The sequence below is a fragment of the Pleurodeles waltl genome, chromosome 10 (genome assembly GCF_031143425.1).
Source record: "Pleurodeles waltl isolate 20211129_DDA chromosome 10, aPleWal1.hap1.20221129, whole genome shotgun sequence".
Classification (NCBI taxonomy): domain Eukaryota; kingdom Metazoa; phylum Chordata; class Amphibia; order Caudata; family Salamandridae; genus Pleurodeles; species Pleurodeles waltl.
In genome coordinates, this window is record NC_090449.1 from 732914658 (window position 1) to 732939902 (window position 25245).

The window sequence follows — 25245 nt, forward strand, 5'->3', positions numbered from 1 at the left end:
ACAGAGGTAGGTGCCTTGAAGGGCTCAGCGGATTTGTAAGAGGAAAGATCTGTTACAAACTACAAAGTTCTTGGCATTCACTGGTAACGAAGTTTAGTATGCATCATATTTCAAGGACAAATTAACCTCAGTCTCCTGCCCACCTTTTCAAAAAATTCACTTCGGTAACCAGCCAAACTATATCCCCAAAATTCTCCACACTATTAATTCAGCACATCATCTCATTCCATCCACATTGTACATGGTGCTGCTCAATCTCTTACTCTGTCCTCTCTCCAATCTTCAGCTCCTATTATATTTCTGTGGGCAACCTCTAGCTTTCTAAATTGATTCCTCTGTCTGCATACACCAGCCCAGGTACTGGGCTAATCTGTCTGCTTGGGATTGGAGGGGGGGGGGGGGGGGGGGGGGGGGGGAAGTGTCTCACTACCTAAAATCCACCTGTGGGGGACGAGAGGATGGGGGTAAATGTCTCACTATCGCAAAATGTTATCCTGTCGTTTTGCACCATCAAGGGAGTATTGTAAACCAAATGACCATATTGAGAGTGTGTTCTCTCCATATTCCCAGAAACACCACCTGTGGTGTAACCTCCAACGCACTCCACCCAAGGACTCTGGAGACATCTTGTCAACCCGACCTCCCAAAAACAGACATATTTGTAGACAGTTCCCTCTAGTTGCATTCCCACAAGCATCTGTCATTATCCACCCTTTCAATTCTGTGTGGCTTGGTTCTAGTGAAATAAGCATGATGGAAGATCTTCAGCTGTATGAGCTGGAAGCCCGCTCTAATGGCTGCTTCAGTTGGTATTTGCACAACCATCCACGTTCAAGATCCCCAAATAGATTTCCCCATTCTCCTATGCAATAGGCTGTTATTAGTGTTCTATATATTTGGGTAATTCAGTGTTTCTGCAGCTTTGCTGCCAGAATCCTATATTTAAGAGAGGATTCATCATCCACTTTGTCGAAGTGGCACACATTTGGAGAGGGCATGTTTCAGTTGCATGTATCCGAGCTGTTGTGTTCCATACAGGTCATATTGTCGCTTGAGGTCTGTAAAGGACAGATGACCCTGTGGTCCCCACGCATCACCTAGTTTGGGAATTTCCCAAAAATCCCACCTCTGAACTGTACCCGACCCAGACAAGTTTTCTAGTATCCCCAAGTATCAACGATGGTTCACTTTGGTCTCCAAACACCCATTTATTAATCATCTGCAATAGGGTCACCTGGTGAGCGGCTTGCCAAACCTTCTGAATAGGTCTGGAACGCCGATCCCTCCTACATACTGGCCCCTTGATAGTGTTTTCAGAGCTATTCTGGGAGACCCCCTGTCCCATACTTATGGCCTTATCCTTTTAGAATACAGTGTTTTTACTGGACACAAAGCTCCCATTACAGTAGGAGTGCTAGCCTGTCTCCACTTACAGTATTCACGGGAACATTTCTTTGGTTCCATAACACAGTATTCTGCCTTGCATCATGGGCAACCAGAAACAAAACGTTGGTCTCTAACAGGCACAATTTCCTTTATACATATATTTCCCAGCAATTAAGATTCTGAAAGCCAGCAGGTTTGGCACAATCTAGTCAGACAACACACTAATTTAACACAAGATAGAAGGGGCATCAAAAAAAGGGCAACAAGCGGCAAAGTTGCATCAAAGTTGTACTGCTGTGGATCCGGATTAAAGGACAATGCTTTAGCCAGAAAAGATTGCTTGTGGCCTCTGAAGACTCATACCCCCACCGGTTTTTATGTTTCAGCTTGATTAGTACTTTGAAACCAGGGTAGGAAGCACAGAACTTGGACATGCTTTTTTTTTTTTTTTTACAGGTACCTTATGTTCACTCCAACTACCATGAGGAGAGTTCACAATCTACACCAGCTCCATTGAGTCGTCCTTCTCCACGAACTCCATCACAATTTAGAGTGTACTCACTGGAGCTACCACTCAAATGGTCTACTGCAACACCTTCAACTGAGCTGCTGCTGAAGGGCAGCTCCGGGTTGTTAAGGAAACGAGCAGTCGTGGCTCCTGCGACAAAGAAGGGGCGGCGCACAGGGGGAGGAATGGGCGATTACTGACGGGAGGGGGGGAATTAAATTTAAAAAAATAACAAAATAATTTCAAAATAAAAAAAAAAAAAACACTTACCTTCTCCGCTGTGCGCTGCTCCATCCGCTCCTCTGCGGGCACAGGCTCCCAGCCTGCTCTGCACCAATCCAGTCGCTGCTCAGAGCACCATCAGGATTGGCTGGGGGCACCCAGCCAGGGTGCTCCCAGGTAGACTGGGAGCCTGTGCAGCTTCTATAGCCCAGCAACTGTGTTGCTGGGCTGGAGAGAGCCCTGTGCGCATGTGTGTTTGTCCGGCCTGAGACGGCCGGCCAAACACATACGTGCTCTCAGGGGGGGGGGGTGGGGGGTGGGGGGGTGGGGGGAGTGCCGAGCACTCCCAATTGCTCGTCATCCCAGTGGCTCTGCCCCTTTTCCCCCAAAGCAATAATAAACACAGTGAGAACAAGTGCTATAGTAGCCAAGCGGCAGCAAAATGAATTGAAGTGGCATGGATAGTGAAAATACTTTATGCCACATTCTAATCAAGTTCAAACGATAACGAGAGCAACAAGTAACATTTTATAGCTGTGAAATACATTTTTTGCAATTTCACTTTTTTTTTTTTTTTAAATAAAGTTTCTCTGCACCTTTTAAACCTACAAAATGTTTTGCCAACGTATCAGTAAAATCTCTTCATGGGGAAACCAATTATCGTTGCCATTATGCATAATGCTGGCACGCACGCCTCCCATTGTTATAATTTATATGTTCAAAGTGGTTCTCACGAAAATTACAACTTCCGCTGAGCGGAAGAAAACAAGTTTGTGCTGGGATTTTGAATTCCAGGTTCTTATAAAAGCTTTAGACACTAGAGAATTAACATATTTCCATAAAAAATATTCAGTGGTTCACAACATTTCACCACTTGACTACAACGTATTAAGACTCCATAACAAGACCTTCTGAAAATGAAGCAGATATATAGTTCTTATTCTATCGTTCACCACACTGCTGGGCTTAGAGTGACTAAAGAAAACATGTAAAGGCTGGACAATAACCTCTGAAATTGATTTTAGAAATACTTTAACTCCAGTAACTTAATTGGCAACAACTTCCATACCAAAAGTCACTCGTGGCCTCAGGCAAAAGAAGTACGTTCCAAACGTTATGCAAGAATTAGATTTTAATGGGAGAAAGGGTAAAGTAAGGCGCCCAAGGGAATACAATAAAAACAATGGTCAGCGCTCTTCTCTGTTTTCCCACTGCAGACATAACCTTCACTCAGGTTGCCTATGTCTGAACAGGAAAGAGTTCTCAAAGAAAAGAAACACTGGCAAAACCAATAGGTCACTCTTTAGATATGCAATAGCAAAGCAGAGAGGCCTGCCCGACTTTCAGATAAGGGATGTGTTTAGTAAAAGCTGGGGTGGGAGGGATGGGGGAAAATTGCACTTTTGCCAGTTATATGGATAATTGCACCTTGACCGATAGGTTTCACTGCGAGCGATCTTTTATTTCCCTTTATGTCTGCCTTGCGCTGATGGCCGTCGCCTTGCTTATGTGAAACTTACTTTTCAGTTTATATGGCAAGAAAAGTACTGTTAGTTATGTGAAACTGTTTTTCATTTTCAATTTATGTGGCAAGAAAAGTCCGGTTAGGAGTTTAAAACGCTAATAGCTCTAACTCAAGCAAACGCGAGACCCATTGCATTACAAATGCTTGTTCAATCATGCATCTGCCGCTCTAACAAGTATAATGAAAATTGTTTAAGCTTTATTTAAAAACATTCCACCTGTACCTCATCATTCAATATGGGGTTCTTTGGCTTCAGTAGGGAGCAGCTTATTCGCAAAGGATTACAGACCACGTATTGCCCAGTTTCATTACAAAACAATTACTTTAGTTCAGTACGTTACTTCTCACCACTTACACAATACAGTAGTTTGAGTGCAACAACTGTTTCCTTAGGTTTCTGCTAGACAGAGTAAGTGCCGTCTCTGCTAGACTGTTTACATACAGTGGGCTTACAACCAACCAACAGCTTACCATTTGTTTGCTTCAGGGTTGCTCTCATTTGCTTGGCTCTCGTTTGTCATGGCATGCATGGGTCATGTCCCCCTTGTTTGGCCGTCCCCCGGAGTATGGGCCAAATACTTGTGTCCTTCCACTGCTCCGGTTTTTGGACCTACTTTTTTCTTCCGGCTCAGGCACTCCATTTGAGTACTTGTGTTTTCGGTCCTTCTCCTCTATCCCCATCCATGTAGCTTCTTTTCCCTCCCACCCCCTACCCTGTACTTGATGCCTCTATGTCACTGCACTCTATGCCACTGCACCTTACACCACTCCACAGCACTCAACTCTGCACCACTGCACTATTCCACTGCATTACTACGCCAATGCTCTCTACCCCACTCCACTGTACCCTAGTCCAAGCCACTCTACTTAACTCTACTCTATGCCACTCAACTCTACGCCATACATCTCCACTGTACACTACTCTACACAACTCCACTCTACGTCACTCCAGGCCATTCCACTCTGTTGTACAACATGGGTTAAAGAAACTGGCTAAGCCAGTAGCTCTAACATATGTGAAACCTATTGGCTTTGCCAATGCGTGTCCTCCTCCCCCCTTTTCACTTGTCTCCCCAATGCATACATTCACCCTTAAATTTGTCAAAATTACAATGCAATTTTGATATCAGTCTCTCAAGGACTATGTTTTCTTATCTCGTTCATACTTATAAATCAGTCAAACGTCACTTATTTGTATAGTTCTAGAGTATTTATGATGCCTGCATCGGTAGACCTCTGCATGTGTTTTTTTGTAATTTAAATTGTTCAACTGGACAAATGTTTGATAAATCATTAGCCATAAATGTACATAAAAGGTCTTTAGTACAGGGAAAGAGGGTAATAGCAAGAACTGCATATGTAGGCGCACCCTTACTAGTGTACAAGCTTCTTTATTCACCAGGAGCTGCATTTAGCGATCTTCTGCAGAAACCCATTTACTGCTACTTGGAGAAACACATGGCCGAGTCTCAGACTGCATGAGAGTGAAGTACTCCAAAATTAAGATAGAATAAAGTAGTAATTTCCAAATATACTCGAATGGAAATGAGGAGCAGGTCCTAGCAGTGCAAGGGAACATAGTAATAGCTGTGCTGTTTAAGAGTCCCTCAATGCCCATGGCAGAGAAGTAATCCGAGACCTTACAACAAATGCAGTCCAGACAGGAAAACACCTATAAAGGTGAAGGCCACTATCTAAAACTCCTGCTCTTCAAAACTGCAAAACAATTGCAGGATTTATAGTTTCTGGGTTAAGCACTCCTAATTGCCAGACACATGATGTGATTCCACCACAATACGGTAGGCGGTGTAAGAAGGTGAGATGGAATAGCAGAAAAACAACCAACTGACCAACTAGATCCACTGAAAATAAAGATCATATCAGGCTGTGAAATCAGGTGGATTTTACATGAAGCAACATCTTTTGGAGGAGTGAGGTGGAGTGGGAATGTGTCCCCAGCCCAAAAACAAGCCACAAACGTATATGGAAAGGAACTGTCAGCAGGAAAGGTTCTTCAGATTTTACACACCAGATAGGTCAGGAAACTCTGCAGTGGTCACAACATTCTGTAATTACATTCTTCCCTTAAACGGAGACCTGAAACTTTTTCCCTAGTCAGTATAAACTTTTGGGCTATGCCCTCTGGCTGCAGCATGTGTAACAGCTGGAGTAGAGACTCTTGGAGTCTTACCGTTCACAAGTGTGCAGCATTTGAGACAAAATGGTGAGTATCTAGTTCCAAGGTTTCCAAGAGTGTACTACGATTCAAAGAATAATAGCATATGCAAAGTAAAAGCAGAAGTCCATCTACCAATGTTCAGCTTGTAACAAACTGAAAGACAACAGCTCTAAACAGAACTTTATTTAGCTATTTCTTCTAATTAGACATCCATAAACATTTATATAATGCAGCTTATTCGTCAAACTCCAAGCTACACAAGTACCCTTCCAAGTTCTCATGATATACCAAAAATGGGTCCTAAGTGACTAAAATCACACCAGCTGAAAACATTAAAAAAAGTAAAGAAAAACATCGAAAATTGAAAAAGAAAACACAACGAAGATTGTCACAGGTGAGGTGCAAATGCATTCCGTACCTTGGTATGAGAGGGTTGCACTCTCCTGGATCCAAGGGGTTAATGTCACAGTTCTCATAGTCAAACGTCCCATTCCACAAATGTTTTGCCAGCTGGAATGCCACTTTCCTTTGTGTCAGTGTGACCTCCTTACCATGCCAAACATAAACTTCACTGCCGAAGTCGAATACTAGCACCTAAAGAGTTATATAAAAAAAAAAAAAAAAAAAAAAAAAAAAAGACAACGTTTCAATTGAGGATACAGTCCGATTTTCCAATTCGCTCCTCTATCACAAACATGTTTTCAGGAGGAAAAAAACTCAAACTTCTAGGAGATGGGTATTAGATATGCAAACAGCAGACTCCCTGTAACGGAATTCCAACAACCCACAACAGATAGGTTGGACAATCTTCACTATAAAGATGAAGACTCCAGGCAGATCAAAGTGTTGTTCCACACAACAGGACAGCGTTTCATCTCCTTGCCATCTCCCGCCTCTCACTTAACTGTCGCCTTTTCTTTCCCCCATCATTAAAGAACACGGCTATCCCCACATTCCACCATGACAATGCATTTACATGTATTACATCCCAACACATCTTCCTCTTTTATAATAAAGAGAACACAAAAATGAAAAACGGTTAACAAATCTCTTAAAACATCCTTACCTAAGCTCAACACATTACATAAAATTCTACAACAACATATCACAATATAGGTCTTAACCATGAAATGACAGGTACACAAAGGTGCTTTCATAGCCACAAAACGTAGTCTTTGAATTTACTGGGCACATTCATTTTTCTTGATGGAAGTTCCCATTTCAGTACATACTCTTCATTTTCAGTACCTTTGACACACACGTCTTTCTTACATCACACAATCTGGCCTTTCCTTCTGGAAAACGAGCTACTGGTATTTTTATCTTTTTTTCCACCATTTTCCATTTTCTAATTTCGCTACACTTTTTCTAACTTCCAATATTTTTTTTAGGTTAAAAAAATGTAGACTCCCCTTTTGGAATTCACTGTCGTACGGACTGCCCACAATATTTTCCTTAATTCCAATTTACAATTTAAACCATTAACTTTTGCCAGTTGTACATTCTCCTTAAATACTCTGTTAACTTTCTCTACGAGACCATTACTCCGATAATGATATGAATAAGTTTTGGTATGTTGGATTCACAAATACCCCAAAAACTCCTCAAATTGCAAAGATGTATATTGACTACGATTGTCTGTTAAAACTACCAGGAATTCCCTCCAGAGCAAACAGATTCCAAACATTTTATTACACTCAAGGTGTTTGGAACATTTACAAACTTTATCGGGCCTACGACTAATAATCCAAAACTACTATTCGGTACTCCAGTGTTCCTCCTGATAACACCATAGGACCTACTGTGTCAATAGCTAACTTGCTCCATGCTTTGCTGGGAACCTCAACTGCCTCTACAGGACTGGCGACAGTCATTTCTGATTTGTCGCAGACAGCACAATGAACACAGTCCTTAAAGTGTTCCACATTCCTGTCTAGACCTGGCCACCAAAAATGTTCCCTTACTCATCGCACACATCATAATATTATGTCCTTCATTTGCCAGAGCTACCACTCTGTTCCTTCTATCATCCGGTGCCACCAGGCTGTTTAACTGGAAAAAAAGACCATTAACTATGGACAGTTCTTCAAAACCATGTTTATATCTTATACTTTAATAATTTTCAAGATGCCATCTTGACCACCCCTGACAGAAAACAGTCATAGCGTACTTCATTTCTTGATATGCTTCATATGCAGCCATACATTCTTGTTTAGTTATTGTGCCTTCTGAATGACTCACCACCACACACCATTTCATTATCCTCTTCTTTTATCTCACCAGTCACATCGTATTCATTGAATGGTAACCAAAACAAGCAATCCGCTATTAAGTTCCTTTTTCCTGGCACATATTCCACTCAAAATTTGTAATCTTGGAGCCTATACTGCCATTTGGCAATTCTCAGGGTAGCTCGCTCTCCCCCTTTTGTTGTAAGAAATTGTACTTCAGGTTTATGATCCCCTCACACCACAAAATCTGAACCCCATAAATAAAGTTTGAAGAGTACAACACCCCACCAACAAGCCAGACCTTCACACTTTCACAGAATGTCGACTCCCACCTCAAACTTTCAGATGCAAAAGCCACAACTTCATCACTTCCATTTCCACGTTGCATGAGGACTACCTAAATCCTTTCTGGCTTGCATCAGTCATTATAGTTTGGTATCTTGTATCAAAAGGTTTTAGTGGAATGGCTTGGGCAATCTCCTTCTTGATTCTATTAAACTCTCCTTCGCACTTGCTATCCCATGTAAATTTGCAATGTTTCTTTTAAAGACATCTCCTTTTGTACGTTTTCTCTGCACACCTGGAGGCAAATCTTGTGTACAATTCAACCAAACTCACGAAAGATCTTAACTGATCCTTATTTTCTAGTGGACAACAAACCTAAATGGCCATAACAAAACTAACCTTGGGCTCAATCCCTTTGGCAGACAATTTGTATCTTAAATACTCTATGGTGGCAGCATTAAGTTTACATTTTTCCAGACAGAGTAGCTCCTTTGTTCTTTAAAATGTCTAACACCAGATGCAATGTTTCATCATGTTGCAGTTGACCTTTGCCATTCATCAACACATCGTCTTGCAATGCTCTCACACCCTCCATGCCTTTGAACAAACTTTCCACAGCTCTTTGGAAGACAGCAGGTGCAGAAGCAGGCCTAAAAGGCATTCATTTGAATTGATAAATCCCTCTGGTGTTATGAATGTGGTGTAATATCTGGATTCTGCATGCAAATTAAATTGATTATATGCTAAAGTCATATCAAGTAAACTGAATCTGCCCACCGCTGAGAGTAGACAGCATGTCTGTGATATTAGGCAAAGGGTACTGGTCTATCCATATTTAATTATTTATATTAAGTACATAAACACATACTAATTGAACCATTGTCTTTTTGAGCTATTACAATAGGTGCCACCCAATCAGAACGTTCAGTGGGTTATATTATACCCCCCCCAGCATAGTACATCTAGCTCCTTCCTTAATTCTTCTCTTAAAGCTAGGTTATTTTCCGAACCTTATGTACCACTGGACGAGCATTTTCTCTCATTTGTATTTGTGTACAAATCCTTGAATAACCCCAGTTCTTCTCTGAAAACCTCTGGAAATAACCTTTCCCTTTTACCTTTCTCTATAGCACACACTTGAACATAATCCTTCTTAAACATGACTGGATACGGATTATTGGTCTCTAAGTAAAATACTCCAGTTTCCTTGATCGTATCATCCAAGTAAACACGTCTTCATTCTTAGCCACAAACACAGTTCCTTGTTTAACATTGGCTTTAAAGCCTAGATCCGAATTAAACTCCCCTACTACTTCAATGTGTTTGCCACCATACCCTGCAGGATGTATGGTAGAATGTTTCAAATTAATCCCTTGTCCATTAAAGACTTCTTTCCATTTCTTTTCACTCAAAGTAAACTGAGTTCCAGAATCTGCCATTACTTTGACCCCTACACCACTTATGGTTAACATGCAAAATGGTCTTTTATCCTCACCCAATGACACACTCCACTTTCTTCCATCTTTAATAATGAGAAACTCATTATCTTCACTCAAGGATGTATGACTTTCATTACAATTACTAGTTTCAACCTTACGTATTTTGTTTAAAAAAAAATCAGATTTTCTGATCTACACCCCCTTTCAAAATGGCCTTTTTTCTGACACTTGTGGCACACGACTTACCAACAGCCGAGCACACAATACAATTACAGAAGGGAACTGTGCTACCACTCCTGCAACATTGTAGTAGTTTAGCACTTGTTTTTCTGTTAATTTTTTCATTCTGCTTGGTTTTTCCAGGTCATTTTTTTTTCCCTTTATGTACTTGATTTTCACAGCTAAAACATCTTGCGACTGATGCATTGACCTGCCATCAGTCAGACATCTCCATGTAGGATGTAGTACTTTCTTCTGGTTATTTACACCACCTTCTGTAAAGGTACATTGGGAGTAGACAAACAAGTTTTTTGCACTTTACTGTTATTGTTTTTTTCCCCACTAACTGATCTCTAATCATTTTGTCCTCAAATTATATACTCGCAAGATACATCTAGTATTACTAAGGCTCCTACGAAAAAAAATTGCTGCAGATTCATCCGCCACTTGCATTCTTTTATAAAACATATGTATTTCTATTGTTACGTTCTTGCACACCTTGAACCTTACATCCAATGACTTGATGGCAGATGCACATTCATCTTCAACTCCATCACCTTTGCCCTCTCCCAATACTACTACTTATTTAAGAATATGCTTTAAAATCTTGTGACCCTCAATACCCAATTTGTCAACATAGCAAGCTTTATGGGTAAATGACTCTTCATCAGTGGCATCTTCAAATTCTTCTTTCCATTGTTCTCAGTCAGCTTCTGGAAATGACGGATTTGGTGAACATGTAGGGGTTGGAGCTATGGATTGATGCATCCCTGTATGCAATGAAGTGTTCTCACACATTCAATAATGCACACTAGACAAGTATGTGTCCCAGCTAGGGACACTGAAGTTAAAGGTCAAATTGGTATGCAGATCGCTGGTATGTTTTCTTAATCTTTGGTATGTGACACACACCACTGCTGATTTTTGTTATGAAATATTATGTGTGCCAACTATTTGCATGCTTCATTGTTAATGATGCATAATTTGTTGTAAAGTGGTGTGTGTATCACCTTTGTACACTCCTTGTGGTGGTGTGCAGTACGTGAAGTGTGACACACACTAATGGACTAGTGCACGTAGCACTAAAATACGTATTTGTAAATGGCGTGCACACCACCGATAAATAAGCTTTATTGTTCCATTCTCAAACCATCAGTTTCAATCTGTAGCATAAGCATATTGACACTATTTTGTCAAACAGTAAATTGGTGTGCGTATCACCGCTAGAAAAGCTTCTCCTTTGAATGGGACTAAAACATTTAAAGAATTGTTGTGGGATGGTGTGTGTATCACCGCTAGATATGCTTCCTTCCAACTGCAACGAGTGGCAAGAGTTGGGTGTGACAACCCGATTCAAAACGTCATGTGTCTGGCGTAGGAGAGGTGTGTAGGTGTGTGTGTGTGTAGGTGTGTGTGTGTAGGTGGGTGGGGGTGTGTGTGTGTGTGTGTGTGTGTGTGTGTACGTACTCCTCTGTTGACCACGCTCCAATGTGGGTGCAGCACACAGCGTCCGCGTTGGAAGAGGAGCGTTAAAAAGAATGCTCCAAGATATGCTGATGCACTCCCTGACAGGCGCTGGAAATAGGCTGCGATAAGCCATGGCGATACATATCTTTTATTTAAAATGTATCACTTCAAGTGATTTAATATCTCACTCATGACACATGGAGTTTGTGGACTCTTGTTGAGACAAAAGAACCACCTTCTGTTTTCCAGCACATGCCGTCTCACATTAAAACCTAGGCACTTTTAGAAAGATTCACATTTTTGTTTCCTTTTATAAAACTCTAAGCTTTATAATATGCACGTCTTTAGTTTTTCGTGATTTACAATGTAAATTAAAAGGCTGAATGAAAGGCATCGTTTTGCTAAAGTCATCAACCAACAAACGTACTAACTATAGAATTGTAATTGGAAGTCATGAGCTTTCTCACTCCAACAGAACAGATCCCTATAATCCCCTAATCTAAAAGGCACGTGCATACTTGTGAACAGGCCAACATTGGTATTAAGAAATATCAAATAAAGCTGAACTATTATTACGCAGGAAGTACCTCGGGGTGATAATATTCATGGGGCATGTCCCTCAGTTTGTAACAAAACCGGAGTGGGGCATAAGAAGCAAGTGGAGGCTCCCCATACAGCCAGAAACAATTTCAAAGGGAAGCTGGCAGGGGGTTGAGGGTGCTCCCCTGCACGAAACATTTAGATATCGAGAACATTAAGTGGTCGCATGGACGGACATTTTATAAATTTATGTTGCACGTTCCTCCTTCAGAGTGAATGCAAATTTAAAATAATACCAGCTGGTTTTGTTGTTCTAGAGAAGCTTTATTTTGTTCAATATGACCTGTATGATTTAGTGTCACAAGGTAAGTGGTGCACCTTTTCAATGATTTAAACAGCAGGTTTTTCCACGTATCAATGCCTCGCCATGCTACACATAATTTCATTGTGATGCAAGAGCACACAAGTGCACGGGGACTAGGCATAAGAACAGGAGGTTATGTGGAACAGCATCAGGCAGGAGAACTGAAAGATCTAATGAGTCAGCATATTTTCACCTACCCTCATTATACATTTAACTACGTCACCCTAAATGAACATAACTCCAGACACTTCACTTATAGCCGTCCTTCACAAACTATGAAAGGCGTTCAGATTTCTGCACATTTGTTCTTGTCATTATTTTTGTGGTTTAATACACAGTTGTAGTACTGAACAATAAATGATGTAAAATGAGTCCTGTGAACCAGACCAGCGATCTTTTTACAAGGGGTTTAAGTTTCACAAAAGACTGAAATGTACTCCGTTCAACAATAACTTTGCTAAATGTAATACGAGCCAGAATGATTCAGGGAACATGCCAGTAGTATTTGTCTGTACACTGTGCAGTGCACGTAGAATAAGTAACGATAGTTAATACGTTGTACATAACAGTGAGCAAGCGATTATGGATTTCTATAAGTACTGTGTAGGACTGGTAGAGACCCAGTGATTAGTGACACACTGTAGCTAAGCTTGGAGCTACTGCACAGTGGAAAGGGATCGATCGGTGCAACCAGGGCCAGACTGGAAACCCAAAGCAGCCCTGGCATATTGTCAGACCAGCCCCTATAGAGTGCATAGCAAGCAAGCCTGACCACTACAATGGGGCTTGGAGGGTTCGCCCCCGTTAAAGAACATTAGGTGAAAAATGGCAAAAACTGTGCATTCTACGACACACTTCATTATATATTGAATTGGATTAGTATTTAAAGTACAGTAAATGAGGACCTTAAAGTGCACCAGTATAGAACACTCTTTATTGGGGCACTTTAATGATTCCCTCACTATCACCCTCTAACAGTGCCTCTTCTCTCTTCATAGCAACTATCATGTTTTCATTTATTTCATAGCGCACACACACACACACACACACACACACACACACACACACACAGTAAATCATGTGAGTAAATCAGTGTATAGAAAATATTACATAAAACAAATGGACTGCACGGTGTAGAATTCAAATGTCATCCATATTGGCAAGAATTTATGAGTGCTTGGTCTGGGGAAGCAAACTCAGGATTCAGAAGGTAGCACAATATTTTTTTTTACTACCCAAACCCTTTGTAGCAAAATTAGGATAATCAAAGACTGGGTAAAAAAAAAAAAAAAAAAAAAAAAAACTTTCTAACCTGTACAGTGAAGTTAGCATGCATCTCTTTGATGGCAGTTCATAGCTTACTGTGCTAGATTGTAACTTATGAACTGGACAGCAACAAATGGATCACTGTGACAAAAGCACATCCCACTGAGCTATGCACATAAAATATTGCTCTGTAATCAGCACAGTACACGTTCTTTGCAGCAGGCATGTTAACCTTCTGAGTTACCTTAGATGAGTCAAAACAGCCACTAGACAAAACTCTCCAGAGATTACATTAATCACCAGAGTTATCTTAACACTTTTATTGTTGTCTGAAAACTATTGAATATACAAGGAACTCAGCAGAGTTTTTAAAACTGCAGCACTGCTACTGCGCCCCGTGACAAAAGGGCAGCCCCCCCTTTCATTCAGCCTCTTGGAGAAACACCAGCTGCCCAGTACAGCCAGTCCGGCCTTGGGTGCAATGACCCCTTTGATGCTCAAGCCTGGTGACAAGGAGTTCCAGGCATGAAAATATATCAAAGAGGGGTGGAGTAGATAGAATTTGTGTTTAAGTTGTATATTTTTAATTTGATCATATATTTGAAGTAGGTCAGAAAATCCCCAAAAAATGAAGGTAATAGAGTATCCTCTGTGTACAGCAGAGAGGTGTTTGATGTGTGGCATTGCTCAGGTATATAGGCAAACCTGGTGGAGAATATGGCAGATTTGTAATCTTTCCTTAATTTTCTCGGATAGTGTTAGAAATTGGGTTTCTGGTTAGGAGAGGTAGCCATACTGTCTAAGCAGGAACCAAAATCCTAATCAGGGTAAGTCACAAACACACCCTAAATTAACCTTTGCTCACATCTGATAGCTTGGCACAGATCAGTCAGGCCTAACTTAAGAGGCAATGTGTAAAGTATTGGTGCAACACTTAAAACAGTAAAACAGTGAAAACGCCACACAAAAAGATACCACACCTGGTTACAAAAATAGAACCTGATTTAGTATATAACACAAGACCAAAATGACAAAAAGCCAATAAGTAGAACTGGAGTTATGAATTTTTAAAGAATATATTGGAATGTAGCACCTAAAAGCATAAGGCACTAACAGCGGCTATCTGGTCGCGATGGACCAGGTCAAAGTCAAAAGATCAAGCCAACCGCACACAGTCCCATATTAGTCCTGCTGAAGTCTTATCTTCTCAAGATTTGACCTAAGTGTACTATTCACAGGGAAGAAGTTCGCCAGGAGAAGGGACAGTGTCACTGGTGATGGTCAGTGGGGTGCGAAGAGAAGGCCAGTTATCGCAGATGGGCAGAAGCCTCGTGGTCGTGAGCAGCGATGCTTGCTGTGCGAAAAGACTAACCTGCGGATGCTTGCGCTGGTTTTCTGGGCAAGCAACGAGGCCCTGGAGTGAACTGGCCTGTTTACTTGGAGCCCATAAGCTTGACTTAAAGAGCTGGAGAATTTCTTCCAAGGGCCCAGGACCTGAGAGGGAAACTCTTAGGAACTCACTGAAGACTGGTCCAGGATCTGTGGGGAGCCAGTTATGTTCCTCAGTCTCAGATCAGGAGGCCAGCAGACTAGACCTTTGAGTCACTCTGGGGGTCCTGCCAGTAATATGGAGGTGCAGCTCCAGTTCTTCCACGGGCAGGATGGCAGCAGGCCCTTCACAGTAGCGGTCCAGCAGAATGACAATCCTTGTAGCAGCAGACCAATTCTTTCTGGCAGGACATCCACAGGTCCTGAAGTGATGGTGTCTGAGGTCTATTTTTTATACTTTAGTCTCCTGGTTCTGGGAGAAGCTTCTAGACAGTGGCTTTGAAGTGCAAGGAATTCCCTTCCTCCCCTGGTTGCAGGCTGGCTGGCGTGGCAATATAAGTTTGTTAAGCCCTGTGCGTGTGGACAGCACACAGCCTATTCAGGTTTAAGTGTGAGGTTGTAGCCAGCTCCACCCTCCTATCCGGTCAGGATCGCCCATCAAATCATACTTAAGCTCCCAATGTGTGCAGCTATCTAGAGGGACCACACAAAGATCAGCTGGCACCCACCCTTGACAGGTGAACAGAAAGGCTGAAGGCACACAGGGCTAAGAGCAGGAAAACGCCAACTTTCTAAAAGTGGCAATTTCAAAATTGTAACAATATATCTAACTTTACAATTAAAGTGGATTATTACAACTCCATGGGTACTAAACTTACAGATCTACCTCCTCTCAATCAGGAACTACAGTGTATTAAATGTAATAAGGAATTCCCAATGCTATCCTAGGAGAGGGGTAGGCCTCACAGTAGTGAAAAATGAATCAGTTTTTCACTAAGACTGTAAAACTTACAAGTACATGTTCTACCTTTTAATTACATCACACCCTGCCCTTTCGGATACCTCAGGCCTACCTTAAGGGTGACATATGTAAGAAAAGGGGAGGTAAGGTTTTGGCAAGAAATTTTAAATACCAAGTTAACATGGCAGTTTAAACTGCACACCTAGGCTCTGCAGTACTTAGGTGGGTGGCACAATCAGTGCTGCAGACCCACTAGTAACCTTAAATGTACAGGCCCTGGGCACACATAAGGGACTTTACTATGGGCTTATAGGTACATTAAACATGCAGGTTGTGGCTAAACCAATACTACCAAGTTTTACGAAGTGAGCATGTGCACTTTAACACCGATTAGTAGGGGTACATTATTCAGAGTCCTAAGGCAAAACAAGAATAGGTCCAGCAAAAGTGGAGGAGGAAAGCCAAAACTTTTGGGGAAGAACACCATAAGGCTAACAAGTCTAACAGATAGTGATGAGGGCTGGCAAGAGATTCCAAAACCATGGTTGGCTGACAAAATTGTGGCAGGGCAAGGTTGCAGGTAGCAACTTCGATGCTTCTGTGGGGAATCAAGATACTCAAGCCTTGGAGAGATACTAGTAGAGGTGGAGGATGTAAGCTTTCTGTGGGCAGGTAAAGGTTCTGGTTTTTTGAAGCTTTACTGAATGAGATGTAGAAGTGGTAAGAAAGAATGTGAAATAGAACAGGTCAGTGGTCAGACTAGTCTGTTAAAGTGAGGAAAGTATAGTCAGATAGTGATTTGACCAGTGCCATAGTGGTTAGCTAATGCAAATGTATCAGTGGACTAGAAAATTAGTAAGTGAGATGGTGTGGGAAGCTGATGTTTGAGGTGAACTTGTGCTTTACAGACACACGTTGTTATGTATTATGTAACAAATAACCCAGGAGATATTGTTTGTCAGTGTGAGGTTATACAGAGGGGATTTTAACTATTTGTTATTAAAACTTAATGTAACATTAAAAAGGAATGTTATCTCAAAATTTAGTATGATACACCATCCCCCTCCTGGTGAGATAGTGAAGTGAACCCCTGTGCCATGCGCTGCAGAATGTGACATGGTAGGGAGCTACTTAAAGTCAGGATTGATGTCCCATTACGGACCACTAGATAGGATAAAGGGCAGTGTTTGACTACTTATAAAAGAGTGTCATGTTGTCCTCTATTCGCACTGCTACACACAATCTTGCACCTCACTCTTCACATCAGCAGACAAGCAAAAGATCCCCGGTAAAGAGCCCCCTTGCGGGGCCCGCTGGGCATTGCAGTGCCATATTCAAAAAGAACAAGTGATGGAAGGAATGCTGAACAATGTCAAACATTCACCCCCAGTACAGAGATCTGGGCCTAAATCCATCGTTTTTTTGCTGCCCATGCCCTTCCAGTTTGAACCCAGCCATATGCAAATCAATCTTGACCCTGTTCCCCATGGGAACAGTCCAGCCCGAACTGCCAGGCCAGGTCTTCCCTGGACTGGAAACAAGCATCCTGGGACCGGTTTCAGGATTTCACACCTCATCAGCCAGGCTAGCTTGAATCCAGTGGTATGGGAAGCACGGGACCCACGTCTGGCCATACCCTTCCCACTTAGGGTGACAAATGCAAAAAGAACAAGTCCAGTGCCAGCCCAACAAGGAGCTGCCTGATGATGAAGCATGACACCCTTTCAGGTGGGTGATGGCCCTTGCTCCTGAGTAATCAGATATCTTGATCAGACGGCTCGGGTAGAGTCCGACCTGTTCTAATTTTCTTTGCTTTTTTTTGTTCCTCAGAGGAACTGCATGCCCTTTCTTTTAGCATACTGTGAATAGGTGGAATGTATGCAGGACCCTAACCTGCCCTCTTTTTGCCTGTGAGTTATGGACAAAATTTTACCCAACTGTTTAGTTCCAGTGCACAGATGTAGAAAGACTTGAGAAAGCTAAAGGTTTATTCAGCACAATTGGTACAATAGCAGATAAGATAATGTGCTTTACAATGCTTACCTCCTTTGACTTCAGTAGTGAACATCGAGGTATTTTGCCCCAATATTCATCATCAGGAACAAGTTTATCATCCAATAAGCGATAAATGCAGTTAGTTTCTATGATTGCATTTTCATACTTCTCATCTTCATCTGGCTCTCCAGCACCTGAGGAATACAAAAAAAAAAAACCCCACATAAAAGTGTCCTGATGTTTCATGGATAAGGCATGTATAAAACAGCTCCAAACTGCAAAACAAAGTTCAAAGTGAGACAGCTACAATCTACGATGTTTTGACCCTCATGCAACCCCCCCCCCATGTGTCTTACCCATTTAAAAAAATCTAGGCTGCGGAGCCAAACTGCGGGCTGGATTTTTACATCACTTGTTTTTATCTTTTGCATGTGGTACATTGTTTACATATCAAGTACAAAAAGTCTACCTTCTGTAACAATATACCATGTGGATAATTTAGTTTTCTGCTGAAACCTCACCACAGGACCAACATTGCACAATAATAAATCTCCAGCACCACCAGATGGCACAGCATACATTTAGGCATAACACGATCCTCCCCAAATGTGAGGACATCAGGATATAAATGGCACTTACTTGGACCTTGGGGTTAGTTTGTAAAACCATTACCCCACGCCCCAAAAATACATTCCACCCAATGAATGTGTGGAGAGGAACTGAGAAGGCATTAACGACAAAACAATCACACCACTTTAAACACCTGAAAACCTTGGGATTGTATTAATGGCACCAGCTTATCAGGAGGATGGAGATGGGGGAGGAATCCGTGGGAAGATTTTGTTTCCATCAGACATTGTTAACTAAAGGGAAGTAATTTTCTTCTGATGGATATTTCTCCCTGCAGATTGCTTGCCTTTTGAATGAGTTCCAAGGCAACGAGGATTGAGTAGTGCTCTTTAATTATTAAGTTGTTCATCTGCCTAACATACCTGAGCTGCGAGGCAATAATGCCCTGCAAAAATATGTAATTAAGACTAAGGGCTGCCTTGCAATTATCAGCTACAGGGACTCGCCATTCTAAAACCACCTTTTAACTCCCCAGGTAAGATCAGAAGTAGCCATAATCCTTATGACGTGAGAATTACCATCGGAAAAAGGGTCTTTCTAGGCCAAAGCACAGCAGACCTTAGCCAAGCGCACAATATTACATTGGGTTACACTCGGACACCTTAACCTTTACAACTTCAGCAAAGCCTACGAACAGCTAATCATCCATTCTCTCCCGCCATGTGTAAAAGGTATTGGTTTTACACACCTGGGATCCAGTCTGCACTTTTTCCCCTCCCTTGGTGAAGTGAGAGAGAAAAACAAACAGAAGTATGGTAGACTTGCACATGTGAAAGGCAAACAGAACCTTCAGTAAGCAGGAAGGGCAGTGTGAAAAAACACATTATCTGCATAGAAAACTGAAAGATAGCAGGACCAAAAGGACCTGTAATTCACCAAGCCTCCAGCCTGAAATGCAGCATTTATTGAGTGGGCAATGGTGCACTGGGTTGACTGGGGAAGTCATGCGGAAGGTTATCACTAACTTCACATCTCACTGTAGAACAAAGTGCAGGAGAACACAAGTAGATTAAAGTTTTTATATGTGGAGTCGCGGGGCGAGGCTTGCCACCAGGACAAGGCGGTTGCGTCCCAGTGGTGAAGCGCACGGCGAGACGGTGGCCTTCCTGCATCTAACTTGATTTCTGCCAAAATGCAATTGATACAGAACCTTGCTAGAGGCTGTGGATGCCCTTTTCAATGTTTGGGTAGGTGTATTTGCTTCCTTTTGATGCATTGCTCGTCAACCCTGAAAGCGGACGCCATTTTATGTTAGGAGACCCAAGCGTAGAGTGTAACTAAATACCTTAAGCCAGTCAGCATTTTTTGGTTACTCAGTGCCTGTCAAAATAAGGAGGAACTCTAACAAAATATCTGAAGGTTTTTGTTTCCCCGAATACAGTGATCTCTGCTGTTGTATTATTCAGTTTTTTTGTAATTCATGGAGACATTTCCATTTCTTGAGTCATGGTTGTGTGGGTGAAACACGTACGTGCCTTACCCCTCATTTGTCTTGCCATTATTTTCAATATATGGGCAGAATAAAGACATTAAAACAATCCTCCAAGTTGTCCGGGGACAAACTGCTTAAGCGTGTTGCTGCTTTCCTCACACTGCGACATGGAGGATCCTTCAGTGCATAAAAGTTCTTCTTCCTCTCCATCTTCAGCTAGCCTTACTAATTCCTTGCAATCTACCACTAGCAAGCTGACCACTAAGATTTAAAACGGACCCACCTTTCCCCACAAAAACTCTTCTGAATGCCTCATTTGACCTTCTACTGGAAGAAACTAGGCCCCTGAGCCCCTTTATGGAGGACACAAACAACAAGCTCCAGAGTTTAGGAGATGGGTGGTCTCGTATGAAAGAGGGAATTACTACCGCAGAGCACCAAATAATCAACCTTAATGAAACCTCTCTTAAGGTGAGCTCTATGCAAAAGCAGATAGTTCCTCCACAGAAACAATTTGAGGACTTCGAAAACCCCAACAGACTGAATAAGCTTTGCATATATGGACTTCCTGAAGGAAGGTTCAAATCCTATTGCCTTCTTCAAATGTTATTTTTTCTCTGCAGGCTTTGAAACCTCCCACACACCCATAATTTAACATTCAGCGCGCTCACAGGATTGGTCATATTTCTTCCACTACTACCACTTCCAAAAGGTCTTGAGGGGTTATTTTCTACTTTCTGCAATACACAGATTTATAGCAGGACATCTCTGCTGCTAGACAGCAGAAACACATTTCCAGGTCAGAACATAACATCTTTTCTAAGGACTATGCTAAGAGCACTGCTGACCCGTGATGAACCTTCTTAAAAATGAGACCTTCTCTTCGTTTTCTTGGAGCACACTTTAGACTTTTCCACCCGTGTATCTTTAAGGTTACATATGAGAACACGAAAATGGCTTTTGAAGATCCTTCCTGCTTGTGGGCTTTCCTTGACACATGCAGGGCAGAGAAAAGGGACTTTGCCACATCGGCTGATTCATCTACTTGAGCTTTTGTTCCTCATCCTACCTCCTTTGTGCGTAAGGGACAGATAATTTAAACATGTGTTATTGCCTTTTATCTTTTTATTTCAACGTGGTATTGTTGAAAACATTTTTCATGTTATTCCTTTAGGAAATAGCTTTATTAGGTGCTCTCACTAATCTTTCAGTCAATTTACCTTTTCGTTTTTCTTTTATTGCAGGCGCTGTATTACCTGTGTATCCCCTCATCTACTATGTCATGTTACAACACACATTGTGCACCTTCCTCTGGACTCCGGATGTGCTGTCTTTTCCTGTGGTCAACCACCCCACCCACCAAAGGTACTTCTAAGTAGGTTTTCTCTTTTTGTGACTCATGTCACCAGTCTCCTTTACCTCATCCTCACTCATGCTTAATTTATTTTCTTCTTTATTTTCTCCTTACCTCTATCTTCCACTGCCCTCTCCTCTTTTTATTCTCTGTACTTATGGTATTCTCACTGCTTTCTTCCATTGTAATCTTTTTTGTTGCCTATCTGACTATTTTTTTTTTTTATCTTCTCATATATATGGTCTGACTGTATTTGTCATAATATTTCTTTCCAATGGTTTTGACAATGGTATATTGGAGTGACAGAGGTTTAAACTCTCCAATTAAACAACTGGTCTTAACTCATTTAGAAAAGCTTAATGTGCATACTGCTTTCCTGCAGGAAATACATCTCAGAAAATGAATCTGTGAAATTGCACAGAGTGGGTAGGTGACGTGTTCTTTTCTCCTGGGTTTGGCAAAAGCATGTTATGTCAAGTCTTTTCATATTCAGCAGGTATCTCAAGAATTCTATGACCAGGGAAGATGGTTATTGCTCAAACTGTACATGGACAGGATTCCCAATGTACGTTGTAATGTATACGGCCTTAATGCTCCAGATTGTCAGTTCTGGTCCACTACTCAACAGAAACTTCTACAATACCCGGATGATAATTTGGTTTAAGTAGGTGATTGTAATCAGGAATTTGTAAAGCACACTACTCACCTGTGAGTTTATTGATCCATTTATTTATAAGCTTTCCTCTCTTCTCATTATATCCCAAATAAATCACAAAAAACATTTGTACACAATATTCAGCAACCTCATCTAACTGATGCTTGGGGCTTATGCAATCCGCCACTTAGGGAATATACATATTACTCCCCAGTTCACCACACCCTGTCTCAGAGAGACTACATTTTCTTATCTCACTAGCTTACTTAATCCTTACACAGAACAGATATTGGCGCAATTTTAATATCTGACCACGCCACAGTCTCTATACAACCAGACCTTTTACCTAAACAGGCCACTCCCAAAAGATAGTGTTTCAATCATTCTTTATTGTTAGATAACACTTTAACCTCCTCTTTCACTTCCTTCATCCACAAATTCTTTCTACATAATAACATGGATGACATTTCCTTTTGTGTAATCTGGGATGACTTCAAAGCTTCACCCTGGGACTTTATAATCAATTCTGTATCTAAGAAAAAGAAAACTTCTTACAAACAGTCCTTACAAATTGTCAAGGAAATAAAACGTCTCAAACATATATTATACCTCTCGCACAGAGCAATCACTACAGAAACTTGTTAATGCTAAACTTAACTTTCACGAAGTATCCACAGATAACGCATCATTTTAGCTTCTTAAAATAAAGTATCAAATTGTATGCGGATCAAAATCTGGAAATTATTAGGAAACTATCTTAAAATAAAACACAACAAACTACATATATAATTGATTATAAATGACTGCCACGTCATATCAAAGAATCAGACATTTTAAAATCAATTAAAAAAATGTTTATGCCAATTTATACTCTTCAGAGCATGAACCTTTAGACTGACATTTTACAAAATATATACTGTGCAAAAACCAAGCTGTTCCCAACTAGATTTCTCTTCTATGGAAATAGACATTACGCAATTATATCTTCATCTTGCGCTTCTTGCCTTTAAACAAGATAAAGCTCCTGGGCCAGATGGTTTCACAGCTGAATTTTATTATTTTCCAAATTACATCTTGCTAAATTATGCACCATTATTCATTCCTTCACCAGTTTTCCCAACTCTTCTGGCTCTTTTCTAGAGGCGCTTATTTGTCTTATCCCAAAAGAGGGGAAGGGTGTCCCATTAGTCCAGAAATTGCAGACCTAGTTCCCTAGTCAATTGTGACTACAAGATTTTCTCTAAAGTATCATCTTCTACATTGGAACATTTTCTTTCTGAACTCTTGTGAAAAGAACATTTGGGATTTGTTAAAGGTAGATATAGCTCACATAACACATCTGCACTTGGATATTATTTCCAAGTCCACAGGTTTACCTGACCCTACTGAAGCCATTGCCCTGATTACTGAAAAGGCTTTTGATTGTGTAAATTGGGAATTTCTATTTCATACCTTGACTTGGTTTTGGCCCTAAAATCATGCCTTTAATTTCTCTTTTATATACCCACCCCAAGCCGCTAAATGTGCCAATGGTTTGAAATTGCCATACTTTACCTTAGATACGGGTGACCGACAAGGCTGTCCCCTTTCTCAGTTTATCTTTAACTTAGCACTTGAACCTTTCCTATCTAGTTTTAGACAAATCAAACATACACAGCTTCACATATAATACTCAACATGTTAAATTAACTGCATATGCTTACAATATTTTATTGTTCATTTTCAGACCACTCACTTCCCTTCCTGCAGAAGTCTTCTCCTATGCTTCTGTTTCCGGATATAAATTAAAAACTGATAAATGTGAAATTTTATCCTTGAACAAAATAACTTTCAAATGAGACTTTGCTATTTAAAATTAAAGTAATCAATTTAAACAGCTTAAGTATTGGGCCTTCAATTTACTCAGTCTCTTGCTACGTATATTTCTATTAATATCGACATTTGCATGCACAAGATTACTTCATTACCTAGTAGTTGACACTTACTTTGGTGGGGTCGACTTGGTACCATCAACATATTAGTTACGTTTATTCTTTTCACCCGGTCTAATATCCCTCTGAATACTCTCCTTAAATCATACACAAACATGAACTCAATCTTAACCTCTTTTCTCTGGCATAATAAGAAGCCACGTGTGTCCTTACCCAAGTTAAAGCACCCCAAGGCTGAAGAGGGAGTAAACTTCCTTGATTTCTCTAAATATCATTAGGCATTGCTATTTTAACAGTCAGTACATTGGATAACAAATATGTTATCTTTCAATCCACTATGGGCTGACTTAGAACATGCATTCCTATCACCCTTTTCCTTTCATGAGTACTTGTCATTTATAAGGAAGTCTAAAAAAAATTCAAGTCAAATTTTTCGAAATACTTACAAATTATTAGAGTCCATGATTACTTAGTCTCCCACAGACCGCCACTTCTTTTTAGACTCTACTACTGGGCACAATAATTACAAATAAAGACTAGACCTATTTATTGGCAAACTTGGAGAACGAAAGGATTGATTTGGGTTCGCCAGTTGTTTAATCTCAACTCATCACAAGCTCAAGCGCTTTTTGCCCTCCCCCCAGCACTAAGTTTACAGCCTTACAAAACACCATATCTCAAACATATGTTCACTTTAAATCCCAGTCTTTACCTAATCCAAAGCTTTCCAATAGCCTAGCTACTATTTTAAATCCAAATCCAAAAGCCTCCATCATTTATTCACACTTACAGTGCATTTCCCATGATTCCCCTGAAACTAGAACTGAACTAGCATGGGAATCTGATTTTTTCCACAACTTTTCCCATTTTAACATGAAAACATATCTGTATTAAAATCAGAAAAACTTCGACCTGCAAACAAACACAACACAAATGCACACATATATAAATTATATTATATATTGGACTCTTTGCAACACCACCTTTCCTACTCAAGATAAACGCAGAAAACCCAAGATATTTTTTGGACATGTTCCTCCACACATGCGGACATGAATCACCTGCTATTCAAATGCCCCTCTGTCTCTTTTCTGGACACATGTTTGGAACCGAATAAATTCAATGTACCTTATTCTATTAATAATGCGCTTTTGGGAAGCATTTCTGATGCATGGATAAATGCTACATTTGATATGAAAATATTGGACTTGTTATTAGCACTTGCATTTCAGCAAATAACTAGGCACTGGAAAGACGTTACACAATTATCTTTTAAAGCATGGTGGTATGAAGTTTGCTATCATCGATTAGACAGCGCTTATGTGCT

At 40.8% G+C, this 25245-nt stretch overlaps 1 protein-coding gene across 19 annotated transcripts in view; it reads right to left on the reverse strand.

The window, feature by feature from the left end:
* The window catches only part of SVIL (supervillin), a 601346-nt gene that overhangs the window by 86705 nt on the left and 489396 nt on the right, over window positions 1-25245 (reverse strand). For all 19 annotated transcript variants that reach the window (XM_069211285.1, XM_069211277.1, XM_069211284.1 and 16 more), the window contains 2 exons: window positions 17965-18110; window positions 6239-6414 (listed from right to left, as the gene is read on the reverse strand). In XM_069211285.1, the coding sequence (XP_069067386.1) occupies window positions 6239-6414; window positions 17965-18110 (322 nt within the window). The remainder of the gene's footprint in view (window positions 1-6238; window positions 6415-17964; window positions 18111-25245) is intronic.